General features: G+C 44.4%; 1 protein-coding gene across 1 annotated transcript in view; it reads right to left on the bottom strand.

Moving 5' to 3' along the window:
* The window catches only part of LOC100629999 (rho GTPase-activating protein 20), an 84,855-nt gene that overhangs the window by 31,277 nt on the left and 41,357 nt on the right, over window positions 1–12,221 (bottom strand). The window contains exons 3-5 of the mRNA XM_070232849.1: window positions 5,844–6,027; window positions 5,409–5,563; window positions 4,305–4,472 (exon numbers count right to left, since the gene is read on the bottom strand). Of these exons, the coding sequence (XP_070088950.1) occupies window positions 4,305–4,472; window positions 5,409–5,473 (233 nt within the window). The 5' untranslated portion in view covers window positions 5,474–5,563; window positions 5,844–6,027. The remainder of the gene's footprint in view (window positions 1–4,304; window positions 4,473–5,408; window positions 5,564–5,843; window positions 6,028–12,221) is intronic.

Raw genomic sequence — 12,221 nt, 5'->3', positions numbered from 1 at the left:
TGTTCCCTTAGATGCTGGGAGTAGGGGTCATGGTATCTTCTGCAAGAATCTTTGTAATGCCACTGATAATAAGCTAATAGTCATCTTCATCTTTTGACCTAAACAAAATTGGATTTCGTTGTTTATATATTCTTTAATAACTAAATATGAGGACAGAGATGTCTGAGGGGGGTGTGAGCTAAGTAAGTACAGTCTCTTCCTTTCTGTACGTTCTCCATGGGCCTCTACGAGTATTAGTATCTTATGAAGTAGATGCTGTTTAAAAAAACAAGTCATAATTTCATTTGAAAAATAACCTCTTATTTAGCATTCTAATGAATATCAAAAATGTTAACAAAGTTCCCATCTGACTTTAATTCTTGAGAACCAAAGTTTCTAATGTAGTATGAAAAAAATCTCCAAATAATTTCCACTGACTGTTATTAACATCCAGCACAACGGGAGAAATATAATTTCCTCATGAAGAAAGGACATATAAATCCCCTTTATTATTACACACAAACTAAAGTTCATTTAGTCTGACTAATATATATGCAGCAGTCAGTCAACTATTTACTCCCTTTGTGTTGGTTTCTGTAGCATCAACCTGGAGAAGAAAGAGTTTCCAACTGAAGCCTCAAGACACACTGAGGAAAAACGGAACCTAAGTCACTCCACCCCCTTCCCTGAGTAGAAAAAGCAGGCACTAAACTCAGGTGATTAACTTGAACAGATCGATCCAGGACATAACACAATCCTCCATCTGAGAGTGAGGCATGACAGAAAGGAAAAAAGCGACTTGTTGCAGGTGGCTATTTCATTGAAGTTGTTATTTCTTGGTAGGAAAAAAATAAATAAATTTTCTCATATGAACAGTAATCACGAATGTCCCCAAATGTTTACTATGGAAATGATCTAGTAGCCAGCTTTCTAAAAGCTGTGGTAAACTCTTGTACAAGGTGGCAGCATTGAGTACTGCTTGCTTCCTGCTATGGACTGAATTGTGTCCCCAACTCCTACCCCACTCCCCACCCTCCAATTCATACCTTGAAGCCCTAATAGCCAATATGTCAGTTTTGGGAGATAAAGCTTATAGGAGGTAATTAAGGTTAGATGAGGTCATAAGAGTGGGGTCCTAATCCAATAGGATTGGGAGGAAGAGAGAGAGCTCTTTCTCCACAGGCACACACTGAGGAGAGGCATGCGAGCCCATGGGGAGAAGGCGGCCATCTGCAAGCCGGGAGGGGAGCTCTCATGAGGACCCAACCCTGCTGACAGCCTCATCTCAGATTTCCAGTCTCCAGAACCATGACAAATTTCTGTAAATAAATAAATTTCTTTTCTGTGTGGTGAGGAAATGACTAACTCTCATCTGCTTGGTACCTGGTGAGAAATGGAACAGAATGCTCAGGGAACTGAAAAACAAATGAGAAGTCTAGCTATCAAAAAGAAAATCAGAGGCCAAAATAAAGATAAGAAAATATATTTAAGATGAGTGAAATTGCTTCCAGCTGTAGCCTTGGAGATGGTGATGTCATAAAGAGGACAGAGAGGAAAAGACTCTGTCCAGGGCTTGGCATGATGGCCACTGGAAGCACTAATAATAAATAAATGAATCTCTGTAAATACATTTCTGTGGTTTAAGCCAAGCAGTCGATGATATTTGGTTTTGGTAGCCTGACCAGATGAAGACAGTTACCTTATCAAAAATCTCTGCTCTCTCTATATCAAGGTCTTCTGAAGCAAATCAAATGCCTTAGATCACCTACACTTTCCAACATTCCCAATGGATGTAGAAAGCATATAAAAGTAATCTTGCAGGAACTGAGTCTCATAAACAAGAATATTATTGAATAAATTGATAGAGATTGTGTCACATTATGAAACCCTTGAGCAGACACAGAGAGCTCTCTGAAAAGCAGTATGTGAAAGATGGTGGGCATCTTCTGTGATAATGGACCAACCAAAATAAAAATTCAGCTCTGAAATGGATGCAATTTGCTAGGAGAAAAGAACACTGTATCAATATAAAATGTTTTTAGCAGAGTACTGTAGGTTCTATCAGACCCATTCAGAGGTTAGCAGTATCTGAGAAAACAAAGGTCTCCTACTCTCCTAAATACTGTAATAATTACAAAGGTGAAAAGAAAAGTGAAGGAGAACGTATTCCCCTTAAAAATTGAATGTGAGTGGTCTGCAAAGTCCTGACAAGCAGGAGATGAGTGTTGTGGTTGCTTGCTTTTGTGTGTCTCAGGTTGAGCACAGAGGAATACAACATGGTGTGACAGGAAGAGCATGGCCTTGGGATGAAGGCAGACCTGCAGTGCAGTCTCTCCCACCATTTTCCTGTGTATGACATCGGGCCAGTTCCTGAGCCTTCCTCAGTCTTTGTCTTCCTATCTGAAGCCTGGAGATGATAACAGTACCTGCCTTGGAGGGCTATTGGGGAAACTAAATAAGCCATCTGTGATGCTCCTCGTGTGGTCCCAAGAATGCATCCAAGAAATTTCAGTTTCCTATACTAACCTTGCTTAAATAAAGAGATTGGTAACTAGTCTACACTTTTTAAAATAATGCCTCATTCCTCTATCAGGAGCAGAGTGCCTTGAATGGACCTCATGCCAAGCCCTGGACAGAATCTTTTTCTCTCTGTCCTCTTTATGACATCGTCATCTCCAAGCCTACATCTGGAGGCAATTTCACTCATCTTAAATATATTTTATCGTCTTTATTTTGGCCTCTGATTTTTTTTTTGATAGCTAGACTTCTCATTTGTTTCTCAGTTCCATTTCTCACCAGGATGTGAGGTAGCCATTTCCTCACCACAAAGGAAAGGTTGATTTCAAGGATGAGAGAGAAACTAGTTGATTGTGGTGTGTTCTGTGAAATCCAGACAAAAGAGAGAATAGAGGCAGCAGCACCACAGGTTGGGTAAGAGACTGTGTGCTGAAATTAACAGACCTAGCTTCAAACGTGGACTCCACTAATTGCTAAGGTGGTGACCTGGGGAAAGGCAGCAGACTTCCGGGCATCAAGGTCCTCCATAAGATAAGGAAAATGAGCCTATCTCACTGGGTAGTTGCAAGGGTCAGACAAGATTCAGTACATAAAGTCCTCAGCATAATTCCTGACAGAAAAAATTCTGATAAATCATGCTTCTTATTATTAACGTCGCTCAGATTAAATATAGCATTTTGCAAAGTCGGTACTTGCGTGTCTTACCTATGACATGGCGTAACTAACTGAGAGCTAGTGGTGAGGGCAGCCAAGAAAAGAGTTTTCATTTTCTCTAGTAATGAAAAAGCTTCTTGATAGTTTGTTTGGTGAAATATTCTTTGTCTTTTATGGTGTTTCATAAATCATGAAAACAGAGATGAAGAAAGTAAACAGATGACCTTGCATCCACCTACCGTTAGACGTTAATTGAGCAATTACCATGTTCTAGGCTGGATATTGGTTACATTTGTGTCCAGGGTTGGGAAGAAAGTGCATCCATTTGGTTCTGTCTCCAACATATGTTCCAAATCTGTCTGCTGCCTCTTCTCACTGCCACTCCCAAGATGGAGTCCCTGTCATATTTCACCAGAACCACTGCCTCCCTAACTAGTCTCCCTGCGTCCACTCTTGCTTACCCACCAATCTGCTATCTAGCAATAGGCAGAACAATATGCTAAAAATATAAACCAGATATGGTCACTTGCTTAATTAAATACGCTTCAGCATAATATTTCAACCTTTGTTGTGGCCTGTGGAGACCCTGTGTGGCTGGACCCCTGACCACAGTATCTTACCTGATATTGTGCCCCACACTGCAGGCTCCAGTCACATCAGCCTTTCCTGAACCCCTCCCTCCAGAGGGCTGAGTTGCACCCACTGAGTCCTGCTGGTCCCTCACTCTAGAAGGCTCAGCCACCTAGTCTAGGAATGCGGCTGCTTCTCACCCCATAGGTTTGGTTTAAATGCTGCCACCTCGGAGAGACCTTCATAGACAGCCCCTCTCTAGGATGGTCCCATTTTCTTCTCCACATGGTACCCTCTTCTCTCTCTTATGAGAAGCACTAACTTCAATGTGTAATTTCCCTCCTCTTATTTTTATCATCTGTCCGGAAGCTCCAGGCAGGAGAGACCCTGCCTGTCACATTCTCAATCGTGTTCTCTACAGGGACACGGCACAGAACAAGACCTCTGTCGATACTTGTTGACTAAAGGGAGGATCAAAACATTTGCAAAAGCAAAAGAAGAAATCCACTTAATATTTTCCCACAGTAAGGGTTGGTGAAAACACAATCTGATGGTAATCAGGAGAGCCTGTAGTGTACACGTACTTGGTGTTAGTTATCAGCAACAGATCGCTGAGCAAGAAGAGGTGTCGCTTCTGCCTCCTCCAGCCTCTTTTGAGTTCCACGGGGCCGTGGATCAGCAGAGTGCGACCGGCACTCTCAGATGACGTAGCATTTTCACTGTGGGTGTCCACCTCAACAGAAGAGCTTTCCCTGCAAAGCAACAAATACCACAGGACAACCAGTCACCCATCAAATACCTGATAGAGTTTTGTGCCAAAGGTCAAGGTTAACACGACACTAAAAATTAGCCTCGATCCCCAAAACCGAACTCTATAGCTCAAATTCAAGTCTCCAAATTACAGAAAGCTATTAAAAAAGATGAGGGCACACAGGGAGTTGAGGTAGCTGGAGAACAGTTTCCAGGACATGCCCCGGAGCATGCCAACTCTTAGAGGTGGGGAGAAGGGGGCAGCAGCAAAGCAAAGATGGCCACGAGCTGTTGGGAAGGGGAGAACCAAGAGGCCAAAGGTTGAGAATATTACAAGAAGGTAAAAAAAAAAAAAAACCCAAAACCCAGGACAATTTGTGGCCTGAGACAGATAAAATAAAGTGACCTAGAGATTTGTGAAAAAGTAATTACAATTTAGTTTCATGTTAACATAAAAATTTAGATAACTGAAGATTCTGGAAAATTGACTCCAATCGTAGCTAAATCAGTATTCAAGTTTTGGGGGGAAATTCTCAAAGATCAGCAAATAATACTGGAAACATCAATAAGTTTCTAAACACAACAGGGTCTTAGATATTATTTTGTTGAGCTTATAACCTCTAAGCTATGACTCTTTGGTCATAAAAGGTAAAACAACTAAATTTCTCAGGACACAAAAACTCTTTCATGAATAGGGAGATATTGTCATAGGTCTACAGAAAATTCTCTCTCATGGAGCCAAGAAAGAGTCTCCCTTGACTATGTAAAGCCTGCTTTCTGTACTCAGCAGCACTGAACCTTGTGAACATGAGTAGCTTTTCATGAAAGCAGTGCTGAAGGTAAGAATCAGTTCCCATGTTTTAGGAGAAACAAAACAGAACACTTCCTGTGACTGCTAGTCCCTTTGGACGATCAAGAGTAGTATATTCAAAGACTACCTGCGGAGGTGAAGCCTTGAACGACCGCCTGAAAGCTGAAAGCGCTTTTTGATTGACGAAAACATCCCGTTTTCTTCAATTCTTGGCACTGACTATCGAGCACGTCTACAGCACTTGGCAGAGCACTGTAAACTAGGCACTGAAGCCTGAGGATTCTGGAGTTGTCAAGGTCACCGGCCGTTATGACGTTAGGGTTCTAAGGCGCATGCCATAACTGACAAACTGACATATCTGTTTCCCTGGTTTTGCCTGCATCTTTTGAGTTTTTAAAACTAATCTATTTACTTTGAGATAATTGTAGATTCACAGGAAGTTGTAAGAAACAACCCAGAGAAATTACATCAACGTTTTACCTGGTTCCCCGAATGGTACTATCTCTCTAAACTATAGTACAATACCATAATTAAGATAGTAGCATTGATACAGTCAAGATACAGGACATTTATTTCCATCACCACAGGATCCTTTCTCTGCCCAGTCTCCATGATTTCTTCTGGTACCACCATATCCAGTAATCGTCAACACTGAAGCGAGAGGTCAGGGTCCAGGAGAGTCTGGCTGTTTTTCCAGGAGATGCAGAGGGAGGGCAGCTGAGTCAGCACAGGCTGGGAGAGGGAACCTGCAGACACAGACAGGCATGGTTGCTGGGCAAGAATCATGGGAAATTTCTCAGAAGTCTAAGCAAGGGAGAAGTGATGTTGGGGGCTTCCCTCTGTCCCCAAAGCCTGTCCCCAACTGTGCAGTGAGAGAGGAGCACAAGGAGGAGGGGAGACCAGGCCATGGTGCACACATCCCCATGGTCTCCACCCTGTGCCATAGTAGGGGCTGCCCATGAAAATGGGTTTCCATCCAGTGACTGCCCAGCCCCTCCCTGAGCCCTGGTGCTGGAGCTCAGCTCACACCACACACTGAGGAGGATGGAGGTTGGCCTCACCCCTTGGGAGAGCCCTGGGAGGAAGCACCTACCGAGACAACACAAAGGTCCCTGCTCAGGGGACTCTGCCAGGCCAGAGAGGACAGAGCTTCTCAGCCTCCTTCAGTAAGCACAGGGTCCAGCCCCCAGGCCCAGGCTCCTTTGAGTGAATGGTCCTTGCTGAGCAGCTTTGTAGGGACCAAAGGGCTGTCCTGCACTGCCCCCTCCTGGTCACAGGACACACCCCTCACCAGGGCCAAAGCCCTGAGAGCACAGCTGGTTTCTGCAGCTCACCAGGTCACTGTCTCTATTCACACATCCATGGTCTGATCATCTGTTAATGGCATTCACATACATTGGAGGCAATGACTCTTGTATCACTCTCTCATAAGGCAGTGCACATGGAAGGTGGAAAAATGTACAGAAATTGGAATTTAAAGTGTTTTAACCATGAGACAAGATGTTGCAAACATCATATCCCTTCATTTTAATGTGGTTTAGGGAGCGCATCCATGTTCAGTGTTCCATCACTTGTGCATAAAGCAATGAATTCCAAATAATCTCACATAACCTTATCTGTGTTTTAAACTCCAATTTTTAGGTAATCTATTGCCTGTACTAGTGAGAAATCAAAGAAGCACAATGAATCCTAATATTTGAGCTGTGCAGCTCCCATCACGCCATCTTGTATTAGAGTAAAGTCCAACCTGGCAGAGAAAGTCTTAGACCCTCATTTGTTGGCTTCTGTCATCCATCTCTCCCTGTTCAGAATCATCTCTTCTATGGACACACAGCTTACCAACCCCATCATCCTCTCTTCACAGGTTTTCCCACTAGGGTCCTTCATAGGATTTTGGGTTAAAAAATTGAGTATTAAAATTTCATTGATCTTGTGCTGGATCATGAGCTCTACATTTAACATCTTGTTAATAAATGTCTATCATTAGGGGCCGGCTTCATGGCCGAGTGGTTAAGTTCGCGTGCTCCGCAGCGGCGGCCCAGTGTTCGGATCCTGGGCGCGCACAGCTCGTCGGGCCACGTTGAGGCGACGTCTCACATCCCACAACTAGAAGGACCTGCAACTAAGATATACAACTGTGTACAGGGGGTTTTGGGAAATAAGGCAGAAAAAAAAAAAAAGATTGGCAACAGTTGTTAGCCCAGGTGCCAATCCTAAAAACAAAATGTCTATCATACATGTTCTTAAGTGGAATGCTATTTGACTTCTATCAAGTTCACCCACACTCTGCAGTTTATTTGCTCATGGAGCTTGTCTCCTGTGCTCACAGTTTTTTCCCCCTTCCGCCTGCTCCCCATGGTTTTTTCCTCAGTCCCTGCAGGCCCAGCGCATCCTTCTCTTTCTCTGCGTGAAGCCGTGGAACCCAGTCCATCTCCCTGGTCACTGTCCCCAGGGTCAAGGGGGAGTTTCTCTTCTGTCCTATAGACAATGAGATCACCATTATTACTTAACCTCTACTCTTAATTCGACTCAGAACTCCAGGCTCAAGCTGTCCAGAAAGCAGAAATCATTATCTTTGCCTCAGATCTGCTCTTCAACAAGGTTTGAAATTCAGGAGAATTCAAATACTCTTTCAGTAAACACTTGCTGAGTTTGTCCTTTGTGCCACAGTTTTCTGGGCTCTGTAGATACAGCAGTGACATAAGAGGGGAAAACTCCTATTCACATGGAAGTTAGATCCCAGCAGGAGAAAGAGGCAGTGCATAGACTCGCATAATTCCTCTGGGCATCTGGAGCCTGCTCCTGCTGGCTGAGAGCCCCTCATCTCCCTCAGGACATGGACACTGAGATTCTCTGTGCTCTGTCCCCAGCCTCCCCTCAGCTGCACATGGCTCTGCCCCATTCCAGGTACCACGTGCAGGAGCCCAGCCCTGCTCCCCCAGCCTTGCAGAGTCCCTCAGTGTGGCCTCATCCCACAGTTTGCCCACTGTATTCCATTCTTCACTCTGTATTTAGAGCGATATTTCAAGCGCATCTATCTGATAAAGGCACCTCCCTGCTTAAACGTTTCACACAATTTCTCTCACTGTCAAGATTATGTAAAGCTGTTGAGTGTCACATTCAAAGTCTCTGTATATGTGACCATCTTTATTTCCGACCTCTTGGCTCACCTCTCCCCTGGAGCCTATACAAAAGCACAAGTAGGGCCCCTTTGCTAAGAGGATGCTTAACCCTGAAACCCAGTGTCACCTTCTCCTTTTGGTACTTCTGGTCCTCCTTTCCCACCGCTGTCCCCTTCCATCAGGACCAGGCTCACACATCACCTGCTGGAGATACTGACCATGCTGAGATGAGCAAATACCTGTTTTTATTATAATAATTTACTAGGAAATTTCCACACTTACATCTGATCCCATTGTGCATATTCTCTTAGATAAAATTTAAGCATAGAAATACTGAACAAAGAATGCAGTTATGATTCTTATCATCATTTTGTTTTTCTGATTAGTTTACCCTGTTTACATTCCCTAAAGAAGTGGATGTATATTATGTTATTACTTTTTATTTAAACATTTCATATTTCCAATTTGGTTGGTGGAGTATTATCCTTGGACTGAGTCAGACATCTAGGATAAAGGGTTGTAAGAAGAGATTTTATAGCATTTGAATTCCAGAACAACTTTACTATGACGATCTGTAAAAATGTGACCCATTAGAGAGCCTGGAGGACTATTCCTCATGATCATTTAATTTAAAAACTGTGACAGACAAGGATGTCCCTGCGTGTGGGGAAGCTCATAATCTAGAACGTCCTCTGCAGGACCAAGGATGCTGCTCTCATAGCAATTCTAACAGATCGCTTCTTCTGATGTGTGACGTTTGTTTTATCTCTGTTTTAAATAGAGAAATTCTAACATAAAGTGACTTAGAATAATGATTTTTGATGATTTATTTATTTCCTGTCTTCTGTCAGGGAATGGGACTTCCCTTTGATTCCAGTTTCCTGAGAGATTGTTTCAAAATCACAAACAAGTTCTGAAATTTTATCAAATTCTTTTCTGTTGAAATAGTCACTGGCTTTTCTTTAATTGATCACAAGCCTGTGGTCTGGAAATAGTGACCACTGGCCACTGACTCGTCCCATATGAAAAACTCAATCTGATTTGAATCATAGTCATCAATATGAAAGTTAAAATCATAAGAGTTCTAGAAAAAATACAGTAACATCTTCATGTCCTGGCAATAGACAAATTCTTCCTAGGTTGAACACAAAAATGACTAACCATACGAGAACAAAATACATTACCTAAAATTTTTAAATATCACTTAACAGGCGAGTGACATCAGCAAGATGATGGAATAGGCGGTCCCCCACTCGTGTCCTCACTCAGCAACCATGATTTGGCGGCCATCAATGGAGAAAAGTGCCTTTGTGGGAGCTTCTGGATCCAGGTAGGAGACTGTGAAATCCTGGCGGAACCCAAGGCTGAGGAGTGGTGTTTGAGAAGGCAGGCCCATGCTCAGGGGGTCCTGACCACAGGCCCAGATCAGTGCCATACCCCTGTGAACATGGCACATCTTTTTTTTGTCTTCTTCTTGTCACCTGCACCATTTGTCAATGGACCCAGCAGGAGTCACTCCCGTCTGTGCCTCAGTTAGCAGGCCTGACAACCGTGTCCCTGGCTGTGAGCCCTGAAGCAGCCCGTGATCCAGTTCCAGCCCCTCTTAGCCACAGTCCAGGAGCAGTCCTGCCCATCCAGGAACTGCACAAGACAAATGCTCATCAGTGCCCCTGGAGGCAGGCCTGCTGCCCTCAGTCTGAATGGGAATCTTGAGGCAGCCCTGTGCCCTGGCTCCAGCCCTGTGCAGAGTGGTCTGTGGGCAGGAAATGGGCTGGGGACAGGCCCATTTAAGCCCCAGGAAGCAGGCCTTCAGACTAATACCAGCTGTGGACCCTGAAGCAGACTTCTGTCTCAGCACAGCCCTTATCAGCTGTGACCCAGGGCCAACCCTGCCCAACAAGGAAACTGTCCAGTGCCCAGGGGGGAGCCACACCCATCCATCCACTATCTTCTCTTGATTTTGGGGTAAAGCATTGCCTAGATCCTCCTTCTCACTGCACTGAGGGGTTGTCTTTCTTGAAATGCATCCATCACACTTTGGTTTCTAGGAGAGTCTTCTTGATTTCTCCTACTAGACTCTGCTTGCCTGGGAAATGACGCCATCCTAACACCTGCTTCCAGGCACAGCCTTTCAGCCCCCACAGGGGATGACTGGGATCAGGATGTGTGGACCATCCTCCTGGACCCTGCCCAGTGGGAGAGCAGGCCCCCTCATATGAGGCCTGAGGTCCCATCTGGAGCCAAGTCTCAGCCTCTTCAGCCTGTCCTGTCTTGTTGGCCAATTTTCTTCCTCAAGAAAATAAGAAGAGAAGCCAAGTAGGCATTATCAATCTTTTTTACATAAAATAAACCTCTGGAAGCATTTTAACATGACCCCATTACAGAATCCCGCTCCTGAAGTTCAGATTAATTAATCTGGTAGAAAGGGTCATTTTCTGGCTTTTAAAAAGTGGAAAGTTTCTAATATGGGGGCAGCATTGAGAAGGAGGGGGCTGAGTTCATCCTTCGTGTTCTGTTCCTCTAACAAGATGCTGAAATTGAACAGGCACAGGTGAAGTTTTCATCAAATGTAAGAGGAGAGTAAACTAGAGATGTGCAGGCCTGGCCTTCCTAATGAGTAGACACATTTGTCAGAGCTGATCATATCTCCTGAAAATGTGAGCTTCAAATAATCCTGTCTCAACTAGATGGAGCCATCATGTTGTCTCAATTGATTGAATCACCCGACACCCGCACTTTTCCCAAGAGCCCAGCCTCAGTTCCTCTTTTTCCCAACACCATCCTTCAATACTTCCTTCCTCCAAGACATGGGGAATCTGAACTTATTCCTCTATCCCACCTGCTCCACCGGTTAGCCAGACTCACAGTCTGACATTTGTGTCGTCCACAGTTCCTACCTAGTCCCTACCTACATCCAATCCTCCTCCTCCTTCATTTTCTATGCAGCACCTGGGCCTCATAAACAAATCACATACTGTTGATCCCCTGACAACCTCTCTAATGCTCCCATCTCCACCCCACCAAGCTCACCCCTCCTTACTCTCCCAAAACAGCTTTCCTATACAGTATATTTTGCTTGTTTGTACTCTCTCTTCCCCTAGACAGTGTCACCACTCTGAGCATGTGAACCCTTCCTATCTTGTCCACCTACTATCCTGAGCCCCTACACCCAAGTCTGACCCAAATTAGGTGTTCAGTAAATGGTGTGGATGCACATAATATGGAGAGTCAACTAGCCTGAGTCAAACAGAGCTGGACTTTGTTTCCCTGATTCTGCCCTGACTCCCTGATATGGACTGAACTGTGTCCCTCAAAATCCTAGGTTGAGACCCTAACCCTGATGTGACTGTCCCTGGAGATAAGGCATTGAAGGAGGTAATTAAGGTAAATGAGGTCATGAGGGTGGTGCCCAAACAAGTGGGGCTGGTGTGTTTATAAGAAGAAGAAGAGAAACCAGGGATGAGCACACAGAGAAAGGTCCCTGTGAGGACACAGTGAGAAGGCAGCCACGCGCAAGCCAAGGAGAAACCAAACTGCCGTCACCTTGATCTTGGACTTCCAGCCTGCAGAAATGTGAGAAAACACATCTGTGGTTAATCCACCCCATCTGTGGTGTTATGTTATGGCAGCCCTGGCAGACTCACACACCCCTGGTGGACTCTGTCCCCAGGGCAGCCTGCCCCAGCATCCAGGAATGTCTGCTCGATTAGAGAAAAACAGACAATGGATTGAAACCAAGGACAAGCAGTGGTGGCAGTAATTGAAAGACACAGACTCTTTTCCTCTTATGTGATGTCTTCCTTGTTAGAGATTAAGCA

Source organism: Equus caballus, chromosome 14 (assembly GCF_041296265.1).
Source record: "Equus caballus isolate H_3958 breed thoroughbred chromosome 14, TB-T2T, whole genome shotgun sequence".
Lineage (NCBI taxonomy): Eukaryota > Metazoa > Chordata > Mammalia > Perissodactyla > Equidae > Equus > Equus caballus.
Note: the sequence above shows the minus strand (reverse complement) of the source record. Positions and strands in the feature narration are given on the sequence as shown.